This window comes from Piliocolobus tephrosceles, chromosome 21 (assembly GCF_002776525.5).
Source record: "Piliocolobus tephrosceles isolate RC106 chromosome 21, ASM277652v3, whole genome shotgun sequence".
NCBI lineage: Eukaryota > Metazoa > Chordata > Mammalia > Primates > Cercopithecidae > Piliocolobus > Piliocolobus tephrosceles.
The window spans coordinates 9,800,528-9,827,122 of NC_045454.1; the positions used below are offsets into that span (position 1 = coordinate 9,800,528).

A 26,595-nucleotide genomic window follows, 5' to 3' on the forward strand; every position below is an offset into this window, starting at 1 on the left:
TCAGGGAAGGCATCTTGGAGGAGGTAAAATTTGAGCTGAAGATAGGAGTCATTTGAACGCTGGGGTCGGGGAGTGGCGGGAAGAGGAAGTGCAAAAGCTCTTAAAGCTTTTGAGAACAAGCTCAGGTTGTTTAGGGAGCAGACAGAAGGGCCAGTGTGGCTGGCACATAGGGAGACAGAGGGAGTGGTAAGAAGGGAAATCAAAGGGTGCCCTTGAAGATTAGGGGAGGGGCTTGGATTTCATTCTAAGTGCAGTGGGAAGCCATTAGGTTTTAACAGAGTGTAGTACCAAAGATTTTTTTTTTTTTTTTTTTTTTGAAATGAAGTCTCGCTCTGTCATTTAGGCTGGAGTACAGTGGCATGATCTCAGCGCACTGGAACCTCCACCTCCCGGGTTCAAGCAATTCTCCTGCCTCAGCCTCCTGAGTAGCTGGGATTGCAGGTGCCCGCCACCATGCCTGGCCAATTTTTGTATTTTTAGTAGAGACGGGGTTTCTCCATGTTGGCCAGGCTGGCCTTAAACTCCTGACCTCATGATCTGCCCGCCTTGGCCTCCCAACGTGATGGGATTACAAATGTGAGCCATCGTGCCCAGCCCCAAAGGTTTAATGTTAATTATTATTATTCATTTTAGGGATATTAAATTAGGACCGGGGGTGATGATTACTATGTACACGAGTCTCTTGGGAGGGGACCAGGTGTCCAAGACTCTGATAAATTGAGAGCAGGGGAATTCAAATCCTGGATTCAGGGAAAGGAACTGGATGATGGGATGTCTGGGTATCTGATGGGCCAGAGCTGGGTTTGGGATAGCTGTTGGTGATTTGAGGGATGGACAGTTCAGTGCCTGGCTGGGTACCCCGAGACCTGGAAGCTGGGATACCAGTATAGTACAGACTGTAGGGCCACACTGGTTGGACTAAAAATCCAAGCTGTTTTACTACTTGGCTGTGTAATTTTTGGCAAGTTACTAATAACTTCTCTATGCCTTAGTTTCTTCATCTGAAAAATAGATAATAGTAAATACATTATAGGGCAGTTCTTAGGGTAGTGCTAGTCATATCAGGCGTTGGGGCTCTGAGTGGAGTCAGTACTGGGGGACCCTGATTCAGGGTCTCTAGGAGTTGGGGAAGGGGCAAATTCTTGGGTCCACTGGGTCTCAAGGCTAAAGTTGGGAATCAAAAATGAGGGTCCCTGGGGGCGGAGAATAAATAGTTTCAAACTTAAGTGCCTGAGAGGGACAGAAACTGGGGTCTGCACTCAGATCCCTAAGGAATTTGCAAAGTCTGGGTCACTGAAGGAAAAATTAGAGGCTGGGGAGACGTGTTCCTTTTGGGGTACAGGAAAAGAGGGCTCCATCTTGAGAGGACAAGGGGGAGCTAGGGGCTAGGAAGATGGAAACTTGAGCCGGGGAGGTGAAAAATACGAGTCTAGGGCTCAGAATCAAGTTCTCTGAGTGGAATCGGCGCCAGGCTTGGGTACCATGGGGATATTAGGGGGGTCCCCACACTACGGCTATGTAGAAGGGCAAGAATCAGGGGATCTGAAGGTGGCGGCGGGATCTCCCCATCCTGGGCCTCCGAGATTTTGAGCTGAGCTGAGCGTATGCAGGCCGCTTCCTCCCACAGGAAACCGCAGGCGTCGGGCACACCCAGCCTACAGGGAGAGGCGCCCACTGCCCGCCCGCCGGGGGAGGCCCACGTGGGCAGCAGCCGCCGCGGAGGGGGCGTGCCTTACAGAGCGAGTGGGTGTAACCAAGAGGGGGCGTGGCCGGAGAGCGGGGGCGATAAGGAGTGCCCGAGGCCCCGCCCGCTTCCGCCTTCCAGCGCGCGGACGTGGTAGGCGGCCAAGGGTTTTTGGCGGATTCCCGGGAAGCCGTTGGTCGCGCTTGCGTAGTGAACCGCTGAGGCTGTGGTGAGCGCTCCTTCTCCCAGCAACTGGCGGCTTCGGAACCGCCTTCCTTCCATTGAATCCTTAATTTAACGTGGTCATAGCTTAAGACACGCACCTCTTCGGCTCCGTCTTGTAGGACCTCGGCCTGGCCTGGAGGGGTTCCATACAGGTCCCCGCAGGCTCTTTCAGCTCCCGCCGCTTCCAGGCCCGCGGTACTACCGAGACCTCAGCCTCGAGCTCCCCAGGGCCGTTCCGACCTCCCGCAGGCCTTGCAGGCCTGAGCGCCTCCCGATTAGCCCGCCCTTCACCTCCCTCCCACCAGGCCACTCGTTAGGCCTTCCAAACGCGACCCTCGCAGCCCGCCCCTTACGGGGAAGCCCCTCCCCTCGCCAGCCCCGTGGTCCCGCCCTTTACGGGTGCCCGTGCCCCTCCCCTCTCCGGCTTCGAAGCCCCGCCCTGTACAGGTGTTCGTGCCCCTCCCCTCGCCAGCTCCGAAGCCCGGCCCTGTACAGTGTTCGTGCCCCTTCCCTCGCCGTCGCCGAAGCCCGTCCTGTACAGGTGGCTGTGCCCTTCCCCTCGCAGGCTCTGAAGCCCCGCCCCTCGAAGTTCCTCCCACTCTCTTCACCGGTCTCAGCCCCACCCATCACAGCGCCCTACGGCAAGCCCCTCTCAGGCCTCTCAGCCCTGCACGGCGCAGGGCTCCGCAGCCCGGGTCCACAGGCCCTCCAGGCTCCGCCCCTCGCAAGACCTCCCCGCCCATCAATTTTGTTTGTTTGTTTGTTTTTGGAGACGGAGTCTCGCTCTGTCGGCCAGGCTGGAGTGCAGTGGCGCGATCTCGGCTCACTGCAACCTCCGCCTCCCGGGTTCAAGCGATTCTCCTGCCTCAGTCTCCCGAGTAGCTAGCTGGGACTACAGGCACGAGCCGCCACGTCCGGCTAATTTTTTGTACTTTTAGTAGAGACGGGTTTCACCATGTTGGCCAGGCTGGTCTCGAACTCCTGACCTCAAGTCACGCACCCGCCTCGGCCTCCCAAAGTGCTGGGATTACAGACGTGAACCACCGCGCCTGGCCTCGCCCATCAGTTCTAAGTCCATGGGAACCCTGCAGGTCTACGCCTCGCATCCTTCTCTGCCCTTCTTCCCATAGTTTCTCCCGCGGCCTCGGTCCCTCCCTGGCCACTGTCCTCAGTCCTCATTGGTCCCTTATCTCCCCAGTAACCAGACCACAACACTGAGCTTGGAGCACCAAGAACAGGTCAGGCCCGTCGGCAGGTAGGGCCCAGGACTCCCCCGACCCTGCCCAATCCCCCTCCAGCAGGCCGGGGTTTCCCACCCCCCTGCGACCAAACAGCCTGGCCTCGGATATCCTGAGAGCCCAGGAGACCTATCCCCTGCCAAACCCGCACCAGAATCAGAGCCGAGACGCAAGACCCAGAGTGTGAGAAGTGGGAGGGCGGGAGAGGTGTGGGAGAGGCCTGAGAGAGGTCCCCCTCCAACCCCTCTTGGAGGAATGAGGCCGGCGTGGTTCTAGGGTCACCCCTTTCCAATTCCCAGTCGCTCTCAGTTCATTGCCCACCCTCCTCTGGACTCTGGCCCGCCTGCTGTCTGAAGGGTCTTATACGTCCATGCCTACAGGAGCCCCACCTTCTTTGGCCAGGATGCCTTTGGGACGCTTGGCAGGGAGCTTCCGCTCCGAGGAGGGAAGCGAGGCCTTTCTGGAGGGAATGGGTAATTCATTCATTGTTTATATCATTCACCCATTCTTTTCCAGCCCCCAGCTTTCCCCAGTTCCACGTCCTGTAGGGAGGGAGAGAGCGTGTCTGTCCAGGAGCGCCCTCTGGTGGGAAGAGACATGCGCCCTAAGGGAGGTGGGGCGGGCACCACCGTGGGTGGGCCAAGCCTCGGCAGTGGGGCAGGCTGGAGACTTCAGGCAGCAGAAGTTTGAGTGGGGCCCAGAACTCCCCGTAGGAATTGCCAAGGGGAGAAGGAAGGAAGGGTGTTTCTGCAGAGCTGATAGAATGTGGCTAGAGTAGACTTTCTCATCCTCAGTGCTGTTGACTCTTGGGTGGGATCATTCTTTGTTGTGGCGGCAGTCCTGTGTGTTGTAGGATGCCAAGCAGTGTCCATGGCCTCTACTCACTGGACACCAGTATCCCCCTCCCTTCCCCACAAGTCATGGCAATGACAAATGTCTCTAGGCTGGGCGTGCTGGCTCATGCCTATAATCCCAGCACTTTGGGAAGCTGAAGAAGGAGGATCACTTGAGCCCAGGCGTTCAAGACCAACCTGAGCAATACAGTGAGACCTTATCTCTACAAATAAATAAATAAATAAAATTAGCCAGGTCTGATGGTGTGCACCCGTAATCCCAGCTACCCGGGAGGCTGAGGTGGGAGGATCGCTTGAGCCTGCGAGGTAGACGCTGCAGTGAGCTGAGACTGTGTCACTGCGCTCCAGCCTGGGGGACAGAGCAAGACCCTGTCTAGAAAAAATAAGTCTCCAGACACTGCAAATGTTTTTGGAAGGCAGAATCACCCCGGATTGAAAATTACTGGGCCTTTGGAGGTGGGGAGCGTGTGGGCAAGACTGGAGAGGTGGGTAAGGTCAGGTCATTTGGGGTCTCGGATCCCAGGCTGAGGTGCTGAGACTTTGTCCTGCAGGTACTGGGGCATCATGGGAGGCCTGTGACGGGTAGGGTCTGCTGTGGGTGGGGTAGGGCCGGCTGTGGGTGTAGAGAGACCCTCTGGGACTGTGCGGGAAGGCTGGAAATTGAGAGAAAGGTTGAGGTGATCGTCCAGGTAGGAGAGGATGAGGCCAAGCCCAGGGATGGGTTGAGAGAGGGAGGAGGCAAGAGGATGGGGCTGAGGGCTGCTGATGGTGGGGAGAAAAGGAGGGAGGGAGCAAGAGCCTTCCCAGTTCCAGGTGGTGTGCCCAGGCCCCAGAAGACCCAGAGGCCTTCCAGAAGTGCCCCTGGTGGGATGGGAGTGGGTTTTAGGGGAAAAAACCCTGAGTTCGGTTTTGGGTATGGAGGGATGAGGAAGCTCGAGGGATCCTGGAACTGAGGTGCATTCCTAGAGGGATGTTGGGGGCTGGATCTGCAGTTCAGTTGCAGTTTATGAGACCCCAAAGAGAGCAGAATTCCTAGGTCCTGGGTTGGAAGGAGCTGGTGGCCAGGATCCCTGTTGAGTGCCTTGGCCGGCCCTGTTCTCAGTGGATTGGGAGCTGAGTAGGCTGCAGCGACAATGCAAGGTGATGGAAGGGGAGAGGCGGGCCTACAGCAAGGAAGTCCACCAGCGCATCAACAAGCAACTGTGAGCTGGGCGCCTGGGCCCTGAGCTGGGGAGGAGGGGGTCAGAGGGGCTGGAAGCTAGACTCCTGGGTCTGAGAGGGGAGCGCAGGAGCAGCCCGTCCTGCCTTTAGCAATGCTGAGTTCTACCCCCTTACTGGCCTGGGTAGCGAGGAGATCCGGCGCTTGGAGGAGGTACGGGGCGATCTTCAGGTGCAGATCAGCGCAGCCCAGAACCAGGTCAAGCGGCTTCGGGACAGTGAGCGGCTGGAGAACATGGACCGCCTGTTGAAGGGCCGGGCCCAGGTTCAGGCAGAGATCGAGGAGCTGCAGGAGCAGACCAGGGCCCTGGACAAGCAGGTGGGTTTGAGATGGGGTTCTGCAGATCCTGCTCACGGGCAAGTGTTGTAACCTCTCTGAGCCTTAGCGTCCTCATGGGAAATTGGGGTTATTGGGCCAGGCGTAGTGGCTCATGCCTGTAATCCCAGCACTTTGGGAGGCTGAGGCAGGCAGATCACTTGATGTCAAGAGTTCGAGACCAGCCTGGCAAACGTGGTGAAACCCCGTCTCTATAAAAAATACAAAAATTAGCCAGACGTGGTGGCACATGCCTGTAATCCCAGCTACTAGGGAGGCTGAGGCAAGAGAATCGCTTAAACCCGGGGGGCAGAGGTTTCAGTGAACCAAGATTGTGCCACTGCACTCCAGCCTGGGCAACAGAGCAAGACTGTCTAAAAAATAAATAAATAAATAAATAAAAGGGCTATTGAAAGCATCCATCTGGTAGAGTTGTGTTCAGTGGAAATACAGATGTTTGCTGGTTTAGCACAGTCCCAGGCATTCGAAAATAGGACTGGTGAGGTTAAGCAGGAAAGATTCGTATGGTAGAGTCCCCAAAACCTGCATTAGAGTCCTGGCCCTGCCATCGGAGCTCTGTGACCACGGGCAGGCAGGTTTTCACCTCTCTGGGGCCTAGTTTCTTCATCTGCAAACGAGGATGGTGGTAATGCCGCAGTCTAGACAGGTTGCGAATCCCATCTGTTTCAGGACCTTGCTATTTGACCTTGCAAACAATGTGATTTTTCTAGGCCAGTGATCTGTCAAGTTTTTAAGACCATGACTCATGAGGTGTAGTTCATACACACCAAGTTGCATACAGATGTAAACACACACACCTATATTAATATATCTGAAACAGAAGTTTCAGCAAATTATATATATATATATATATATATATATATATATATTTTTTAATGTGGGATTCATTCTGCTAAATTCTGGTCTACCCTTCATTTAAAAAACCAATTTGTCAGTTGGGCACAGTGGTGCGTGTCTTGAGGCTGAGGGGGCAGGACTACTTGAGCCCAGGAGTTTGAGGCTTCAATGAGTTATGATTGCCCCACTGCACTCCAGCCTGGGCAACAGAGAGAGACCCACTTTCTTTTTCTTTTACTTTTATTTTATTTTGAGACAAAGTCTTGCTGTGTCACCCAGGCTGGAGTGCAGTGGCAGGATCTTGGCTCACTGCAACCTCCGCCTCCCAGGTCGAGCGATCCTCCTGCCTCAGCCTCCTGAGTAGCTGGGACTACAGGCACGTGCCACCAAGCTCAGCTAATTTTTGTATCTTTGGTAGAGACGGGGTTTCGCCATGTTGGCCAGGCTGGTTTCAAATTCGTGGCCTCAGGTGATCCACTCACCTTGGCCTCCCAAAGTGCTGGGATTATAAGCGTGAGCCATAGTGCCTGGCCCGGACCCCCTTTCAAAAACAAAAAACAGTGATGCGGCCACAGGTAAGGCATCCGCAAGTCAAGGAATCCCACCTGCAGAAACTGGCAAAGACAGGGAATGGAAAGACAAGTTCCAGACTGGGAGAAAATGTCTGCAAAGCATGCATCTGATAGAGAACTTGTGTCCAGAATATATTAAGAACTTGCCCAAACTCCATTAAAAAGACGGACCATACCAAGTGTTGGTAAGGATGAGGAGGAAGTAGAACTCTCATACTCCACTGGTGGGAATGTGGAATGGCACACTACTCTTGGTACACAGTTTGGCAGGTTTTTTTTGTTTTTTTGTTTTTTTTTAGACGAAGTCTTACTCTGCCACTCAGGCTGGAATGCAATGGCACAATGTCAACTCACTACAACCTCTGTCTCCTGGGTTCAAACATTTTCCTGTCTCAGCCTCCCGAGTAGCTGGGATTACAGGTGTGTGCCACCACTCCCAGCTAATTGTTACATTTTTATTTTTATTTTTTTCATTTCATTTATTTTTTTTTTTTGTTTTGAGACTGAGTCTCGCTCTGTCGCCCAGGCTAGAGTGCAGTGGCGAGATCCTGGCTCACTGCAAGCTCTGCCTCCCGGGTTCAGGCCGTTCTCCTGCCTCAGCCTCCCAAGTAGCTGGGACTACAGGCGCCCGCCATGACGCCTGGCTAATTTATTTTGTATTTTTAGTAGAGATGGGGTTTCACCGTGTTAGCCAGAAAGGTCTCGATCTCCTGACCTCGTGATCCGCCCACCTCGGCTTCCCAAAGTGCTGGGATTACAGGCGTGAGCCACCACGCCCGGCTTTATATTTTTAGTAGAGAGCGGGGGGTTTCACCATGTCAGCCAGGCTGGTCTTGAACTCCTGACCTCAAGTGATCCACCCACCTCGGCCTTCCAAAGTGCTGAGATTACAGACGTGGGGCACCACGCCTGGCCCAGTTTGGCAGTTGCCAAAAACCAAAACGTATACTAGACAATATGATTCAGACATTCCACATTCAGATGTTTACCCAAGAGGAAAGAAAGCCCATGTCCATGTAACGAATTGTACATGAATATTCGTAATAACCCAACTTGATTTGTGAAATCGAAAACTGAAACAACCCAAATGTCCGTTGGTGGGCGAGTGGACGAGCAAATTGTGGTCTATACGTGCAATGGAATGTGACTCATGAATAAAAGGAACCCGGCTATTGATACACAGAACATGGGTGGATCTCAAAATAACTATTCTGAGTGAAAGAAACCAGATACCCCTTTGATCCCTAAAAGAGTCCATACTATACAATTCCATTGAGATAAAATTCTAGGCCAGGTGCGGTGGCTCACGCCTGTAATCCCAGCACTTTGGGAGGCCGAGGTGGGCAGATCACGAGGTTGGGAGATCGAGACCATCCTGGCTAACACAGTGAAACCCCGTCTCTACTAAAAATACAAATATATATATATATATATAAATATATATATATATTAGCCGGGCATGGTGGCGGGTGCCTGTAGTTCCAGCTACTGCCCAGCCAGGAGGCTGAGGCAGGAGAATGGCATGAACCCGGGAGGCGGAGCTTGCAGTGAGCTGAGATCGCGCCACTACACTGCAGCCTGGGCGACAGAGTGAGACTTCGTCTCAAAAAAAAAAATTCTGGAAAATGCAAACCAATCTATAGTGATGGAAAACAGATGAGTGATTGCTGTGGGGAGACTCGACTGCAGGAAGAGAATGAGGTGAGGAACTACAAAAGGGCATGAGGAAACTTTTAGGGGTGATGGATATTTTCACTATTTTATGTCAAAACATATCAAATTATACAGTTTGTTTGTTTGTTTGTTTGTTTATTTATTTATTTAGAGATGGAGTCTCACTCTGTCACCCAGGCTGGAGTGCAGTGGCGCAATCTCAGCTCGCTGCAATCTCCACCTCCCAGGTTCAAGCAATTCTTCTGCCTCAGCCTCCCGGGTAGTTGGGACTACAGGTGCCTGCCACCGTGCCTGGCTGGTTTCATATTTTTAGTAGAGACGGGGTTTTGCCATGTTGGCCAGGCTGGTCTTGAACTCCTGACCTCAGGTGATCTGCCCACCTCGGCCTCCCAAAGTGCTGGGATTACAGGTGTGAGCCACCATGCCCAGCCCAAATTGTACACTAAATATGTGCAGTTTTACCGTATGTCATCTATTCTTTAATAAAGCAATTATTGAGGCAGGAGAATTGCTTGAGTCTGGCCTGGGAGGTGGAGGCTGCAGTGAGCTATGGTGGCACCACTGCACTCAGCCTGGGTGACAGAGTGAGACCCTGTCTCTAAAAAAAAAAAAAGAAAAAAAAAAGGAAGAAAATTTTGTTGGGATTCATGTGCAGTTGAAAAAATGCAGAGATATCCCTTGTACACTTTGCTGCATTTTCCCCCAGTGTCAACATTTTGGGTATTTCTTTTTCTTTTCTTTATTGAAGTGGAGTCTCGCTCAGTCACCCAAGCTGGAGTGCAGTGGTGTGATCTCGTCTCTTTGCAGTCTCCACTTCCCAGACCAGGCTCAAGTGATTATCGTGCCTCAGCCACCCGAGTAGCTGGGATTATAGGCACATGCCGTTACGCCCAGCTAAGTTTTGTATTTTTAGTAGAGACGAGGTTTCACCATGTTGGCCAGACTGGTCTTGAACTCCTGACTTCAGGTGATCCACTCGCCTCGGCCTCCCAAAGTGCTGGGATTACAGGCGTGAGCCACCGTGCCTGGCCAACATACGAGTTTTTACGGACACGATTAAACCCATAGCAGAGCACAAATTGAAGTGTTAAGCAATTCATTTGTCTGTTTAGTCCGCATGTTATGTTGAATACCTTCTTTGTCTCAGACACGGAGAAAACACAAGACTCTCTGTCCTCATGGAACCCCCAGTTTGCTTGGAGACACACAGCACACCCCAATAAGTACAGATGAATACAGAAATGAGGACAGATTGGAAGCTGGTTTTAGGCATAAGCAGACCCAGGGATACTAATGTCATCAGGTTCATTCTCACCGTCTCTCCAACTCTCATCTCCACTTCTGTCCACTGGCCTCATTCTCCCAGGATCCTCCCTGTGGTGGGGCTGTGACAGCAGAAGTCCTGGAATCCCATCCTTCCATCTCATGTGCTTCCCCCAGACTATCAGGAAACGAGTCAGAGCTGGGTGTGGTGGCTCTTGCCTGTAATCCCAGCACTTTGGGAGGCCAAGGTGGGTGGATCACTTGAGGTCAGGAGTTTGAGACCAGCCCGGCCAACATGGCGAAACCCCAGCTCTACTAAAAATACAAAAATTAGCCAGGTGTGGTGGTACATACATGCCTGTAATCTCAGCTACTCGGGAGGTTGAGGCACGAGAATTGCTTGAGCCTGGGAGGTGGAGGTTGCAGTGAGCCAAGATCATACCACTGCACTCCAGCCTGGGCGACAGAGCAAGACTCTGTCTCAACAACAACCAAAAAGGGAACGAGTCAGGCTGGCTCCATGGGGTCGCATTCCCATCTGTAGGCCAATCCCTGTGAGTGTCCAGACCTGGGTCGTGTGGCTGATCGGGTGATACACTGTGGTATCACCCACCAGAACCACATGGAGGGCTGGATAGTGTCAGCAGAAGGGTAGATGTTATTCTGGGGCAACAGGCACAGCAGATGTCTGCCATGCTTAGTGACTCATTTTCCCTCGGCCATTCAATCTCTCCCACATTCAGGCAACCATAAATGGGTACCATCCTCTTTCTTCTAGATCCAGGAGTGGGAGACACGGATCTTTACGCACAGTAAGAATGTCAGGTCCCCAGGATTCATCCTGAATCAGAAGGTCAAGATCGGGCGAAGGATCAGGATCCTAGAAGACCAGTTGGACAGGGTGAGGGTCAGCCTCCTGGTCCCTCGACCTGAATTGTGGGGTTATGGGAAGAACGGGGCATGGTTGTTGGGTTCTGGAAATGGTGGACAGTGTGTGCACATGTGTGTCAGGACACAGGATTCTGGAGGGATGGAGGTTCCCAAGGAAAGGAGACGGATGGGTCCTTAGAGGGGAGTGGACATTGATTTCAGGAACCCCAAAGAACCGATGTTTCTCAGGAAACAGGCCGGCCCCACCTCTGATAAGCGTCTCCTCCTTGGCTGAGCTTGGAGGAGGCAGGCAGGCCTGGCCTCAGACCCACTCTTCCATCCGCCTTTCTACTCCCAGGTCACCTGTCACTTTGACAACCAGCTGGTGCGGAACGCTGCCCTGCGGGAGGAGCTGGATCTGCTGCGGATCGACAGGAACCGCTATCTGAACGTGGACCGCAAGCTGAAGAAGGTCAGCGGCCCTGAAATCCAGGGGAGGAGAGAGGGACCCCTGCCCAGGTCCTCCCCACAGCTGTTTGCCCTTCCTGCTCTAGCACTCAGGCCTCAAGTATGGAATTGACTAGAGCTGTAGGCTTGCTTTAGTCCAGAAGGCATGGAGGCCTGGGAAATGTTGGAGGACACTTCCAACAAAAAAGTGGCTTCATTTATAGCTGTAGAAAGCAGAGTGTCATTCTGAATAGTATCACCCAGGGCAATCTATTGCCTGACTATTGCAAGGCCATTTATTATACATTCCACAGGGATCTTTGAAGAACCAGCCCTGTCCCCTCTCTTTTGACTTTCTTTCTCTCTTTCTCTCTCTCTCTTTCTCTTTCTCTTTCTTTTCTTTTCTTTCTCTTTCTTTCTTTCTTTTTCTTTCTTTCTTTCTTTCTCTTTCTTTCTTTCTTTCTTTCTTTTCTTTCTTTCTTTCTTTCTTTTCTTTCTTTCTTTCTCTTTCTCTCTTTCTCTCTCTCTCACATTCTCTCTCTTTCTCTTTCTCTTTCTCTTTCTCTTTCTCTTTCTCTTTCTCTTCTCTTCTCTTTTCTTTCTTTTTGATGGAGTCTTACTCTGTCACCCAGACTGGAGCACTGTGAGGTGATCTGGGCTCACTGCAGCCTGTGCCTCCCAGATTCAAGCAATTCTCCTGCACCAGCCTCCTGAGGACCTGGGACTACAGGCGTGCACCACCACGCCTAGCTAATTAAAATGATTTTTCTTTTTTTTTTTTTGAGACGAAGTCTCGCTGTGTCGCGCAGGCTGGAGCGCAGTGGTGCGATCTCGGCTCACTGCAAGCTCTGCCTCCCGGGTTCACGCCATTCTCCTGCCTCAACCTCCCGAGTAGCTGGGACTACAGGTGCCCGCCACCATGCCTGGCTAATTTTTTGTATTTTTAGTAGAGACAGGGTTTCACCGTGTTAGCCAGGATGGTCTCGATCTCCTGACCTCGTGACCTACCTGCCTCGGCCTCCCAAAGTGCTGGGATTACAGGTGTGAGCCACCGCGCCTGGCCGATTTTTTTTTTTGGTAGGGACAGGGTTTTACCATGTTGCCCAGGCTGGTCTTGAACTCTGGAGCTCAGGCAGTTTGCCCGCCTCAGCCTCCCAAAGTGCTGGGATTAGAGGCGTGAGCCACTGCATCTGGTCTTGACTTTCATTTTGAAATAATTTCAAGTTACAGAAAAGGTGCGAGAATTGTACAAATAACTCCTATATATCTTTCACCAAGTTTGATAATTTGCCACATTTATTCTCTTTCTTCCCCACTCTTACTATTTGTGTGTGTAATTATTGTTTTGCTGAAAATAATTTATTATCCTGATTGCTGAACTGTTTGACAATATGTTGTAGACATTATGTTCCTAAGTACTTTAGTGAGCATTTCCCAAGAACAACGCCATCTACTTAGTGCTGTTATCCAAGTCAGGGACATTAGCATTGTTAGAATTCTAAATAGTCCATATTTCAAGGCACTGATTGTCCCAATGATGTCCTTTACAGTGAACTTGATTTTCCTACTCTAGGCTCTGGTCCAGAATCCCACGTTGCATTTGGTTGTTCTGGCTCTGTTCATCTGGGTCAGTCCCTTGGGCTTTTTTGTTCTCCATGACGTTGACATTTTGGAAGCATCCAGGCCAGTTGTGTTGTGCAATGTCCCCTGACACGGGTTTATCTGGTCTTTTTTTTTTTTTTTTAGATGAAGTTTTTTACTCTTGTCGCCCAGGCTGGAGTGCAATGGTGCGATCTTGGCTCACTGCGACCTCCACCTCCTGGGTTCAAGTGATTCTCCTGCCTCAGCCTCCTGAGTAGCTGGAATTACAGGCATGCACCACCATGCCTGGTTAATTTTGTATTTTCAGTAGAGACAGGATTTCTCCATGTTGGTCAGGCTGGTCTCGAACCCTGACCTCAGGTGATCCGCCTGCCTCAGCCTCCCAGAGTTCTGGGATTACAGGTGTGAGTCACCGCGCCCAGCCGGTTTCTCTGATCTTTCTCCATGATTAGACTTGGTGTCTGCACTTTGGGGGAATGTCACAGCAGTGATAGTGTGTCCTTCCTGTGCAGGATCTCAGGAGGCACCTGATGTCAGCTTGTCCCATGACTAGTGATGTTGTCTTTGGTCACTTGGCTAGCCAGGTTTTTGCAATGGAGAGTTTTCCCTTTCTTATGTGGTCCGTGGGGAGATTCTCTGAGAGTGTGTAAATATCTTGTCCCCTGACACACCTTCACTCAATCATTTTGTTACGGGATCTTTAGGGCATCACTTTTCTGGCTGGAAACCTCCTCGGCCAGTGGTGCCTTTGCCCAAGTTCTTGTCCTGCGTCCAGGAAGAAGGAGGAAGGCAGACAAGTGGAGAGGAGCAAGATGAAGAGGAGCTTTATGGAGTATTAAGACAGCTCAGAGGAGACCTGCAGGGAGCAGCTCCTCTGTAGGCAGGTGGTCTTGCCCAGTGTTCAGCTGTCAGCCATGAGGAGGCCCTGGAGAGGGTGGTCTCTCTGCAGTCAGGTTGTTCAGATGTCTGCAGGCCTCTGAAGCTCTCAGCAGAGAGGGTAGCTCCATGGGCGGCCATGGGCAGGCCTGGAGGAGACGCTGCAAGTCCCCACTCGTTTTGCAGTACTGGCAACCTGGCCCCCAGCTGTCAGGCCCTCCCTGGCCTAAAGGAGGGACCTTACCGGGGACCTGCCCTCTTCTGCCCAGGAATGTGTCTGCCTCCTGCTGCCATTCATGGCACTGGGCTGGACCCCAAGCCTTCTCTGAGATCAGAGTGGGTGCAAGAGAGGAGAGAGGCCAAGCAGCAGGAGCAGACACCCCTGAGCCTGCAGGGATCGGGGGTGCTTTCCTGGGCCCCTGAGGGTGCAGGCTGCAGAGAACTTCAGAGATGCCTAGGTCCTGTGGTTGGGAGGGTGGCCGCAGCGGCGCTCTGGGAGCTCCCACCCTGCCAACTCGGAAGGGGCAGGACCCTCGCTTGTCCCCGGCTGCTGCCTGCTCCCTGGAGTGGGAGGCCCGGGTCTGTAGCTGTGGGTTGGGTGGCTGCAACTGCACCTAGGAGGGCAGACCCTGCCTGCTCCTGACCCCCTGCAGGAGCACAGAGAGGCTCAGATCCACAGCAGCAGTTTGGGCAGCTGTCGCCCCGTCCAGGAGGGCGGGGATCCTGCCTGCTCAGTGGAGCAGAAGGCCTGGGTCTGCAACTGTGGTTCGGATGGCTGCAGCTGCATCCAGGGAGCTCCCACTCCAACTTAGAAGGGGCAGGGCTCCCACCGGCTGCATGGAGTGTGCAACCCCAGCCAGCAGCTACTGCCATCAATTTTAGCATCCATGAATGATTCTTCCCTGAACGGTTATTACTGTAATGGCTGCAAAAGGGTGATTTAAAAAAACTCTGTAATTTCTCCCACATTTATAAGATGGCATTTTCCTTAAGGAAACACTTCTCAGCCAGGTGCGGTGGCTCATGCCTGTAATTCCAGCACTTTTGGAGGCTGAGGCAGGCAGATCACCTGAAGTCAGGAGTTTGAGACCAGTCTGGCTAACATGGTGAAACCCCATTTCTACTAAAAATACCAAAAAGTAGCCGGGTGTGGTAGCAGGCACCTGTAATCCCAGCTACTTGGGAGGCTGAGGCAGGAGAATCACTTGAACCAGGGAGCCGGAGGTTGCAGCGAGCCAAGATTGCGCCACTGCACTCCAGCCTGGGCAATAAGAGTGAAACTCTGTCTCAAAAAAAAAAAAAAAAAAAAAAAAGGAAAAACTTCTGTTTCTCCTTGTCGGTGAGCATGAGTGTATTCTGACTTTATAGATGATAATCCGTAACTGCCATTCGTTTTAATGTTCAAATTGCCCCAGATTTGGTTGGGGGTGCCCCTTCAAGCTGACTTCTGTGGCCTTTGGACACACCCCATCACTTTTCGGGAGTACTTCCTCACTTTCTGGCACAGGAAGATAGCCTAGGTGATCTGGACCTTGTTCTGCCCCATCCCTGGGGTTGGCCATTGTTCTGAGGAGTCCCGATTCTTTCTAGGGAAGAGTAGGTGTTGAGGCACTAAGAGACTTCGTTGCTACTTGGGTGTCATTGCTTTGAGGCCCTTTCTCTGGAGAGAGCTAGGAAGCACACATATTTTATATGTTTTAAAATTCTATTTATTTTTTGTAGAGATGGGGTCTTACTGTGTTGTCCAGGCTGCTCCCAAACTCTTGGGCTCAAGTGATTCTCCTGCCTTGGCCTCACAAAGTGTTGGGATTACAGGCGTGAGCCACCGTGCCTGGCTGACATATTTTACAATAGTGAGTTCACGTTGATACCTCTGATTCCGTTCCAGTACCACCAGGTTTTTCCTGAGCATTCCTCATTTCATCTTTCTTTTTTGAGACGGAGTCTCGCTCTTGTTGCCCAGGCTGGAGTGCAATGGCGTGATCTTGGCTCACTGTAACCTCCGCCTACTGAGTTCAAGCGATTCTCCTGCCTCAGCCTTCCGAGTAGCTGGGATTACAGGCATGCGCCACCACGCCTGGCTAAGTTTTTGGATTTTTAGTAGAGATGGGGTTTCTCCATGTTGTTGAGGCTGGTCTCGAACTCCCAACCTCAGGTGATCCGCCTGCGTTGGCCTCCCAAAGTGCTGGGATTACACGCATGAGCCACTGCACCTGGCCTCTTCATTTCATCTTTCTGGCTCTCTTCTCCCACAGCGGGAACCCCAGTTCCCAACCACATCAACATACTTACTCATTTGCTGAGTCATATGATACATACATAAGAATTACAGAATTGCCGCAGCCATACCACCACCCCCAAACCTGATAAATAGTGTTCAGGATTTGTTTGCAGTTTGTTTTGTCCTCTGAGAATATGAGTATTTATATATCTTTTCTTTTTTTCTTTTTTTTTTTTTTGAGATGGAGTCTCTTTCTGTCGTCCAGGCTGGAGGGCAGTGGCCATGATCTTGGCTCACTGCAACCTCTGTCTCCCGGGTTCAAGTGATTCTCCTGCCTGAGCCTCCCAAGGAGCTGGGATTACAGGCGTGCATAACCACACCCAGCTAATTTTTGTATTTTTAGTAGAGACGGAGTTTCACCATGTTGCCCATGCTGGCCTTAAAATGGCCTCAGGTGATCCGCCTGCCTCAGCCCCCCAAAGTGCTGGGATTACAGGCATGAGCGTCAGCCTATCTTTTCAAATTATTCTATTCAGAAGTTATTTGGATTAGTTCCTTTTATTTTGACCTGTGTGGTTATTAGTATAATAATAATAATAATTATTATTTTTTGAGTTGGAGTTTCGCTCTTGTTGCCCAGGCTGGAGTGCGATGGCGTGATCTTGGCTCACTGCAACCTCCGCCTCCAGAGTTCAAGCGATTCTCCTGCCTCAGCCTCCCGAGAATCTGGGATTACAGGCGCCGCCACCACGCCCGATTACTTTTGTATTTTTAATAGAGATGGAGTTTCTCTATGTTGGCCGGGCTGGTCTCGAACTCCCGACCTCAGGTGATCCGCCCGCCTCGTCCTCCCAAAGTGCTGGGATTATGGGCGTGAGCCACCGCGCCCGGCCCTGTTAGTATTTTTAAATACAGTTAACTTCACTTGCTTCCATTTGCATTCACTTTTAGTTTTCTCTCCTCTCTTTATTGATTTAATTTCCTTTATGAATATGTAAAACATTAACAAGGTTCTCAAATCAAAACTATTCTAAAAGGTCTTCTAGAGAAATGTCATTTCCTGTCCATCTCCCCCACCTCATTTCCACCCAGCCCCCGTAGGTTACTAAGTATTTTCTTAGTTTGTGGTTATCTACAGAAAGAGCCTTTTGATCCAGCTTATCAGTTTGTCTCATACCTCTTTAAAATCCCTTTCATGGGCAGTCACTAATGAGGAGGGTCCACATTTGGAAGGTTCAGGAGCTTTACTCCTTATTGGAGAAGCATGGGGCCAAAAGGAAAGACTTGGAGCAATGAGTTTGTAAGAAGTGGCACTGATTTTCTTCTCCTCCCCCTACAGGAGATCCACCGCCTGCGGCACCTGGTCAGCACCCTTATCCTCTCCTCTACCGCTGCCTACGCCGTCAGGTGGGGACTGCGGGCATCCCGGGGTTGTGGGACCCAGATGACTCAGGACATACCTTTCCATAAGGCAGTGGTGGGAAGGTTCAGGGCTCATGAAACAGACATCAGAAGCTATTTTTTCCCCCATAATTTCCCCCTTTTCTCTCTCTCCCACCAGTTCCCCACCTCCACTCTCAAGGTCCTGTTCTTTTCTTTTTTTTTTTTGAGACAGAGTCTGGCTCTGTCACCCAGGCTATAGTGCAGTGGTGTGATCTCGGCTCACTGCAACCTCCACCTCCCGGGTTCAAGCGATTCTCCTGCCTCAGCCTCCCGAGTAGCTGGGATTACAGGCATGCACCACCAGGTCTGGCTAATTTTTGTATTTTTAGTAGAGATGGGGTTTCACCATGTTGGCCAGGCTGGTCTCAAACTCCTGACCGCAGGTGATCCTCCTGCCTCCCAGAGTGCTGGGATTACAGACGGAGTCACCGTGCCCAGCCAGTTCTCTGCTTTTTGTGACCACAGGATAACTGCAACCTGATTCAGCCCCATTCCTGTGACCCCAGGCTGGCCCTGCTCATCTGGGACACCAGCTGACTCCACCCCACCCCCACAACCTCTGGCTGACCCTGCCCATCCCCAGGGCCCCAGGTGGACCCCAGCCCAGCCTCCAGTCATCCTGACCCCAGCTGACCCCCCCAGGGAGGAGGCGAAGGCCAAGATGGGCTTGCTGCGGGAGCGCGCGGAGAAGGAGGAGGCCCAGAGTGAGACGGAGGCGCAGGTCCTGCGGCGGCAGATATCACACCTGGAGCAGCTGCACCGCTTCCTCAAGCTCAAAAACAACGACCGGCAGCCGGATTCCGATGTCCTGGAGAAGCGTGAAAAGCAGGGTGAGGCAGGGGCTGCTGCCTTTGCATCTCGAGGGCCTGGCCGCCCCTGGGACACCTGCAGCGCACCCAGGAGGTCTCTGTGCTGGAGGCCACCCAGGAGGCCGACCTGCTGTTCTCTCTTCCCCCAGCCCGGGAGGTGGCCGAGGGCGTCCGGAAGACCTCCCAGGAGAGGCTGGTGCTTCGCTACGAGGACGCCCTGAATAAACTGTCCCAGCTGATGGGGGAGAGCGACCCCGACCTGTTGGTGCAGAAGTATCTGGAGAGTGAGTGGGGCCCTGGGTGGAGGGAGGAGGCCCAGGGGCCCCGGCACCCCCTGAGTCCAGTGCAGGCTGGCTTCGGCTCTGGCTCTGGGGACTCCTCCACCTGCACTGGAGGAACAAGGTGTCAGGCCTGGGACCCGCCACCCATGTCCACTGGCGTCTTACTGTGGCCCTGTCTCTGCCCCTCCCCATCCCCTCCTCACTCCTGGGCCTGGGGTCACTCTCCACATCCTTCCCTCAACCCCGTCCCTCTCTGTGTCTCTCCTTACCCATATCTACCGTTCTCCATGCCTGCATCTCCCCATCTCCCTTGCTATTACCGAGTCTCTCTGGCTTTCCCTCTCTGCCTTGCTATGTATTTCTGTGTTTCCCCGTCGTATCTTCCCACGCCTCTTGGTCTCTGTGATTCCTCTCTGTTCATCTCTCTGCCTTGGTCTCTGTGTGGCCTTCCTCTTCCTCACTTTCTCTGGCCTTCTGTGTGCCTGTCTGTCTCTGTTCTCTCTGTATCTGTGTCTCTGTCTCCCTCTCTCTGGGACCCGCCTTGCCCAACTTTCCCAGTCGAGGAGCGCAACTTTGCTGAGTTCAACTTCATCAATGAGCAGAACTTGGAGCTGGAGCATGTGCAGGAAGAGATCAAGGAGGTGAGTGAGGCCTGCCCTCTCCATCTCCTCCTCTTCTCCCTGCCTCCCTGCCCCCTCCCCTCCCTCAGCCCCCCTCCTGCCTCTTCTTCCCAGCTCCATACCCCCCAACTCCCGAGGCTGCCATCTGGCCCAGCATTCAGCCCTGTCCCCGCAGATGCAGGAGGCTTTGGTGAGTGCACGTGCCAGCAAGGATGACCGGCATTTGCTGCAGGAGCAGCAGCAGAATGCGTTGCAGCAGCGCATGGACAAGGTGCGCTCGGAGGCTGAGCGACTTGAGGCCCGCTTCCAAGATGTGCGGGGACAGCTGGAGAAGCTCAAGGCTGGTGAGCACCCACAGGCACCCCCTCCAAAGCCTGGCTTCTCCACTTGGAAGGACACCATTAGCCTGTGGGGCTTGGAGGCATTGCATGGACAACTTGGTTCACTTGCTTATCAGTTGCTCCATATCTGTCCATCTTTCCAACCAGGGTCTATCCCTCCAACTGTCTCATGTCCATCTATCCATCCAGCATCTGTCCCTCCAGCTGTCCTACACCCATCCATCCATCCATCCATCCATCCATCTAGGGTTGATCTCTCCAACTGTCCCATATCCATCCATCCATCCATCCATCCATCCATCTAGAGACTATCCCTCCAACTGTCCTATATCCATCATCCATCCGGGATTTATTCCCTCATAATTCTATGTCTATCTCTCCATCCAGGGTCTATCCCTTCATCTGTCCTATATCCATCTATCTATCCAGGGTCTGTTCCTTCATCTGTTCTATATCTATCTATCCATCCAGGATCTACCTCTCCATCTGTCCTATATCTATCCATCCATCCATCCATCCATCCATCCATCCATCCAGGGTCTATCCCTCCAACTGTCCTGTATCCATCATTCATCCAGGATCTATTCCTTCATCTGTCCTATATCTCTCTCTCCATCCAGGGTCTATCCCTCCATCTGTCCCATATCCATCTATCTATCCAGGGTCTATTCCTTCATCTGTCCCATATCTATCTGTCCATCTAGGGTCTACCCCTCCATCTGTCCGTCCATCCATCTGTCCGTCCATCCCATCCAGGGTCTATCCCTCCAACTGTCCCATGTCCATCTATCCATTCATCCATCCATCCATCCATCCATCCATCCATCCATCCATCCATCTATTGTCTATCCGTCCGTCTGCCTCCAACAGCCCCACATCCATCTGTTCATCCATTTATCTGCAATGACATTTGACTTTTGTGTTCCTAGTCTTAGTCTTAGTTACCAAATTTCTTCTTAGTCTTAGTTACCAAAAATGTTATTATTTATAAAGAAAATGATGATAAAATATAATAGCAATGTTTATTATGTGTCACTCTGCTAGGCACTTAGGCATTATTCCACTTGTTTCACAAAACACTGAAAAACAGATGCTGTCCCTCCAACTGTCCCATATCATCATCCACCCATCCATTCATCTATCCAGTGTTCATCTATGGATCATCCATGTACATCTGTCTGTCTATGAATGCCTAGCAGTGGGATTGATGGGTCTTAGGTATATGTTGATATTTATTGGAAAATGCCAAACAGTTTTCCAAACTGGTCGCAAGATTTTATGCCCTCACCTATGTGAGCATATGGGGGTCGCAGATGTCCCACACCCTCTCCACTGCTTCCTAGTGGCAGCCATTTTTTATTTTATTTTATTTTTGAGATGGAGTCTTGCTCTGTCACCAGGCTGGAGTGCAATGGTGTGATCTCGGCTCACTGCAACCTTCACCTCCTGGGTTTAAGCAATTCTCTTGCCTCAGCCTCTCGAGTAGCTGAGACTACAGGTGTGTGCCACCATGCCCAGCTAATTTTTGTATTTTTAGTAGAGTCAGGGTTTCACCATGTTGGCTAGGAGGGTCTCGATCTCTTGACCTCGTGATCTGCCCGCCTCAGCCTCCCAAAATGCTGGGATTACAGGCGTGAGCCACCGCGCCCGGCCATCAGCCATTTTAATATTAGCCATCTAACGTTTGTGCAGTACTATCTCTATTAATTTAATTGGCATTTCCCTAGTGACTAATAATATTGAGCATCGTATTGGCCATTCGGATATCTTTGTGAAGTTCCTGTTCAATCTTGTGCACTTGTTTTTTTAAAAGTTGGGTTTTCTTGCTATAACTGAGTTGTAGGAGTTCTTTGTATATTCTAGACACTAGACTTTTGGTAAATATTTTCTCTTATACTGTAGCTTGTCTTTTCACTTTTTCGGTGATGAACTGAAGTTTCTTAGTTTTGAGATCTAATTTATGAAATTTTCTTTTTGTAGTTAGTGACTTTATGGCCTGCCTAAGAAATTTTCGCCTGTCCTGAGTTTACAAAGGCATTGTGCTGTGTTTTCTCCTAGAAGTTTCATTGTTTGAGCTCCCACATTGAAGTCTGTGACTTATGCCAAATTGATTTGCATGTATGGTATGAGGAAGGGGTCTAGAGTTTCCTTTTTAAAAACATTTTTAGATTTTTTTCATTTATTTATTTTTTTGAGAGGAATTTTGCTCTTTTGCCCAGGCTGGAGTGCAGTGGCGCAATCTTGGCTCACTGCAACCTCTGCCACCCAGGCTCAAGCAATTCTGCCTCAGCCTCCCGAGTAGCTGGGATTATAGGTACCCGCCACCACACCCAGCTAATTTTGGTATTTTTAGTAGAGACGGGGTTTCGCCATGTTGGCCAGGCTGGTCTCAAACTCCTGACCTCAGGTGATCCACCTGCCTTGGCCTTCCAAAGTGCTGGGATTACATGTATGAGCCACTGCGCCTGGCCCCTCCCTTTTTTTTTTTTTTTAGAGATGGGAATCTTACTATGTTGTCCAGGCTAGTCTTGAACTCCTGGACTCAAGTGATCCTCCTGTCTTGGACTCCCAAAGTGCTGGGATTACAGGCATGAGCCACCATACCTGGCCGAGTTTCTTTTTTTTTTATCCTTTCCGTGGGTATCAGTTGCATCCACCTGTGCAGCCTCCCATCGTTCTCTTTTATTTCTATTATTATCATTATTATTATTATTATTTAATTTGAGAGATAGTCTTGCTCTGTCCCCCAGGTTGGAGTGCAGTGGCACGATCTCCACTCACTGCAGCCTCCCCCTGCTGGGTTCAAGTGATTCTCCTGCCTTAGCCTCCTAGTAGCTGGGATTACAGGCACACACCACCATGCCCAGCTAATTTTTGTATTTTTAGTGGAGAGCAGGATTTGCCATGTTGGCCAGGCTGGTCTCAAACTCCTGACTTCAGGTGATCCACCTGCCTCGGTCTCCCAAAGTGCTGGGATTATAGGCGTGAGCCACCACACCTGGCCTCATCTTTCTTATTTTTCAGGAAGTAGCCATGCAGAACACTCAGGAGTCAGGCTGTCCTGTTTTTTGTTTTTTGTTTTTCTTTTTTTTACATTTATTGTTAGCATTTATTTATTTATTTATTTATTTATTTATTTATTTATTTATTTATTTAAGACGGAATCTCACTCTGTCAGCCAGGCTGGAGTGCAGTGGTGTGATCTCGGCTCACTGCAATGTCCGTCTCTCGGGTTCAAGCGATTCTCCTGCCTCAGCCTCTCCAGTGACTGGGATTACAGGCATGCACTACCACGCCCGGCTAGTTTTTTTGTATTTTTAGTAGAAACAGGGTTTCACCATGGTGGCCAGGCTGGTCTCAAACTCCTGACCTCAAATGATCTGCCTGCCTTGGCTTCCCAAAATGCTGGGATGACAGGTGTGAGCCCCCGCGCCCAGCCTGTCCTGGGTTTGAATCTCAGCTCCACCAATTATGAACCTTGGTGTGTGGCTTCCTCCTTCTGGGCCCCTCTGGGAATGGGGATGGCAGTGGCTTCTTTGCAGGGTTGTCATGAGAATTAGAAGGGATGACAGATGGAGAGAAAGGTGGGGGGTGGTGGGGGGCAAGCTGGAGAGCCCCCTCGGGGCACACCGTAGGAGCTCAAATATGGGCAGGTCCTCCTTCCCGCTGTCGTGACGGCTGAGCCCAGCCCTGTGCTAGGTGATGTGGGCACAGTGGGGAGAGGCCCTGGAGGGGACTGACCTGAGCACTGGGCATCACTCAGGGGCTAGGATGGAGGACGCCCAGGCTCTGGGGGCGAGAGGAGGCCCTAACTTGGTCTGCGGTGCAAGACCGTAATTTGTGGGGCCCAGTGCAGAAGTCTTATTTAAAAATTGCCGAGACTAGGGCCGGGCGCAGTGGCTCAAGCCTGTAATCCCAGCACTTTGGGAGGCCGAGACGGGCGGATCACGAGGTCAGGAGATCGAGACCATCCTGGCTAACATGGTGAAACCCCGTCTCTACTAAAAAAAAAATACAAAAATCTAGCCGGGCGAGGTGGCGGGCGCCTGTAGTCCCAGCTACTCGGGAGGCTGAGGCAGGAGAATGGCGTAAACCCGGGAGGCGGAGCTTGCAGTGAGCTGAGATCCGGCCACTGCACTCCAGCCCGGGAGACAGAGCGAGACTCCGTCTCAAAAAAAATAAAAAATAAAAAATAAATAAATAAATAAAAATTGCCGAGACTTTCAAGATAGGAAGAGCAGCAGCGTGTCAAGCCAAGTGCAGGCCCCTCGCCACCACCTGGGTCTCACACTCACCAAGCCAGCTCTGCTGGGGTCACTGGGAAGGCTTCCTGGAGGCAGTGATACTTGAGGCTGACTTTGAAGGACAAGCCAGGGAGAGAGGGATTGCACAGCAGTGCCCTCCCCCTGCCTGGCTGGCTGAGCTCAGGTGACTCCCTTTTGGTCTCTGAGCCTTGATTGCAGTCTCTGTAGAATGGGGCAGTGAGGACCTGAGTGGGGAGAGGGCTAGCACCCAGCTGGCGGTGCCAGATCCCTGACAGCTGGCCCTCCATGACGCAGATATCCAGCTCCTCTTCACCAAGGCCCGTTGCGACGGCAGCATGATCGATGACCTCCTTGGGGTCAAGACCGGCATGGCAGACCGGGACGTGGGTCTCTTCCTGAGCCTCATCGAGAAGCGGCTGGTGGAGCTCCTGACAGTGCAGGCCTTCCTGGATGCCCAGGTGGGAGGCGGCAGGGAGCCGGGACGGGAGGCAGGTCTCAGGGGTGGCCCAGCCGACTACAGGCTTCCACACTCTCCAGAGCCTCACCTCCCTGGCCGACGCTGCCCTCCTGGCGCTGGGCCGGAACCTGGAGGACCTTCCGAAGAAGATGGCCCCACTTCAGCCCCCTGACAATCTGTGAGGCGCAGGGCAGGAGGGACGCAGAGGGGACGGGGCTTCCATGGGGGCAGAGGGAACACACAGGATAGAGGGTTTTGGGGGGCTTTTGGGGACTGGCTGGTGGATGTGGCCCTGGGGGTTTAGAATATGAGGTGTGTGCTTCGAGGCAGCCAGAAGGAGTAGGGGCTTGGCACCTTTGTGTGGGAAGATGGGGCCCTGGGTACCCCAGAAGGGGAGGGCACTCAGGGCTGGTGGGAGAATGACTGAGGTTCCCGGGGTTTCGCAGGAAGGGCCACTGGCCTTTTTGAGGGCTGAGAGTCTAGTCTTTTCCGGTTTTCCTTCCCCTCCCCAGAGAAGACCCCCCAGGGTTTGAGGCCAGCGATGACTACCCCATGAGCAGGGAGGAGCTGCTGAGCCAAGTGGAGAAGCTGGTGAGATTGGGGCTCTCGGGGGTGGGGCCAGGCCTCAGTGTGCGTCCCGGCCCAGCTCACCTTCCCTGCAGGTGGAGCTCCAGGAGCAAGCAGAGGCGCAGCGCCAGAAGGACCTGGCCGATGCCGCCGCGAAGCTGGACGGCACCCTGAGCGCGGACCTGGCCAGCACCCAGAGGGCCGGCTCCAGTACCGTCCTGGTGCCCACCAGGCAACCCCGTGCCATCCCCGGGTCCATCTTGAGCCACAAGACTAGCAGAGACCGTGGCTCTCTTGGCCGCGTCACTTTTGGCCCCCTCAAATCCAGCCCGGGGCATTTGCCCAGCCACGTCACGCACGGTGACCCCAACACTGGCCACATGACCTTCGGCTCCACCAGTACCTCGAGTGGGGGCCACATGACCTTCAGACCTGTCAGCACCAGCAGCTACCTGGGCTCCACTGGATACGCGGGGTCCAGCAGGGGTGGAGAAAACACAGAGGGTGGCGTGGAGAGCGGAGGCACAGCGTCTGATTCCAGCGGAGGCCCCAGGTCCAGCGGAGGCCCCGGGTCCAGCAGAGACCACGTCTCCAGCACCGGCCCTGCCTCCAGCACTGGCCCCGGCTCCTCCACCAGCAAAGACTCCCAGGGCTGACACGAGGGGCACGCAGCCCCCAGCCTGCCCTGGCTCTCTGTAGGGGTCTTTTTTTGTGTCTCTACTTCCCTGTTTGCCTTGTGGGTCCCTGTCTTTTTCTCCCAGTCCCAGGCCTCTGTCTTTTTGCTGCTCTTAACTGTTTTCATCTGCCTTTCATCACCACCTCACCTCTGTCTCCTAGTTCCTTTCTCTCCGCTCCTGACCCTGCTTTTCCCTCTGCCTCCCGATCTCCTGTTCTCTCGGCTTCCCAGTCAGTGTCCGTCCTTCTTGTCTCCATATCTGCCCCTTCCGTGTCTGCTGAGCCCTGACCCCCTGTTGATTCCCCACCTTCTGTTGCTGGCTCACTCTCCTCGTCTCCATCTCCCAGGCTCTCCATACATCCTGTGTCCCTCTCTCTGCAGCTCCTCACTCCCCAAGAGCCCTCTAGTGCTGACAGGCATGGGAAAAGTCAGGGCGAAGATGCCAGGTTCAGCATGGGAAAATGGGACTGTGGAAATAAAGCCTATGTGTGGAGAGCCGGCTACAGGCATGGCTGCTTCCTCTACCTCCGGCCTGGGGGTCATCTGTGACCCTGTCCTGATTCCCTGCCATTCGTTCATTCACTCACTCACTCATTCAGCATTCTTATTTATTTATAGAGATGAAGTTTCCCTCTTGTTGCCCAGGCTGGAGTGCAGTGTCACGATCTCAGCTCACTGCAACCTCTGCCTCCCAGGTTCACGCCATTCTCCTGCCTCAGCCTCCTAAGTAGCTGGGATTACAGGTGCCCACCACCACGCCTGGCTAATTTTTGTATTTTTAGTAGAGATGGGGTTTCACCATGTTGGGCAGGCTGGTCTTGAACTCCTGACCTCAGGTGATCTGCCCACCTCAGCCTCCCAAAATGCTGGGATTACAGGCTTGAGCCACCACGCCGGGCCTATTCATCCATTTTTCTGAGACCTCTCCTGGAGCCGTGTTGGTCAGGGCAGTCACAGCTGCAGATTCTCCGTGGTCCTCAGGCAGCAGAGGTTTCTCTCCTTTGTGGGCCAGCCAAGTGCTGTCCTCCATATCACCCGTGTACCCCAGGCCCATGGCACAGCCATCATCTGGAATGCTGCCAGTCCTTTGGCACGGGAAGAAGAGACGATGGCACAGCAGGCAGTGACTTGCGAGGCTTGGACCTGATATGACACCTGTCTTCTTAGCTTACACTCAGCCAGAGTGGGTCACCTGGTCACCCCGAACTTCAAAGGGGC

The 26,595-nt window shown here is 52.5% G+C and overlaps 1 protein-coding gene across 10 annotated transcripts; it reads left to right on the forward strand.

The window, feature by feature from the left end:
* Positions 1–1,822: 1,822 nt before the first annotated feature.
* On the forward strand, positions 1,823–25,879 carry CCDC114 (coiled-coil domain containing 114). Of its 10 annotated transcripts, none has more exons than XM_026457326.2 (16): positions 1,823–1,913; positions 3,108–3,147; positions 3,528–3,620; positions 5,104–5,203; positions 5,349–5,538; positions 10,681–10,803; positions 11,131–11,244; positions 17,258–17,325; positions 18,004–18,191; positions 18,320–18,454; positions 19,010–19,092; positions 19,247–19,415; positions 23,972–24,135; positions 24,215–24,312; positions 24,647–24,725; positions 24,797–25,879. In XM_026457326.2, exons 3-16 carry the CDS (start codon positions 3,551–3,553, stop codon positions 25,355–25,357), a joined length of 2,142 nt encoding a protein of 713 aa, XP_026313111.1. In that variant the 5' UTR covers positions 1,823–1,913; positions 3,108–3,147; positions 3,528–3,550; the 3' UTR covers positions 25,358–25,879. The 10 variants fall into 10 exon arrangements, with proteins under 10 accessions (XP_026313111.1, XP_023038253.1, XP_023038261.1 ...); XM_023182493.3 differs by having other exon boundaries at positions 1,824–1,913; positions 3,108–3,164; XM_023182494.3 differs by having other exon boundaries at positions 1,824–1,913; positions 3,108–3,164; positions 19,304–19,415; positions 24,797–25,870.
* The last annotated feature ends 716 nt before the right edge of the window (positions 25,880–26,595 follow it).

What these genes read in the sequence shown, in the direction of transcription:
- CCDC114 (XM_023182485.2), top strand. Translation starts at nt 3,551, where the DNA reads ATGCCTTTGGGACGCTTGGCAGGGAGCTTCCGCTCCGAGGAGGGAAGC. An exon ending in CAGCGCATCAACAAGCAACT is followed by an intron (nt 5,204 to 5,348) that starts GTGAGCTGGGCG and finishes TGGCCTGGGTAG; the next exon opens with CGAGGAGATCCGGCGCTTGG. An exon ending in CCAGGGCCCTGGACAAGCAG is followed by an intron (nt 5,539 to 10,680) that starts GTGGGTTTGAGA and finishes TCTTTCTTCTAG; the next exon opens with ATCCAGGAGTGGGAGACACG.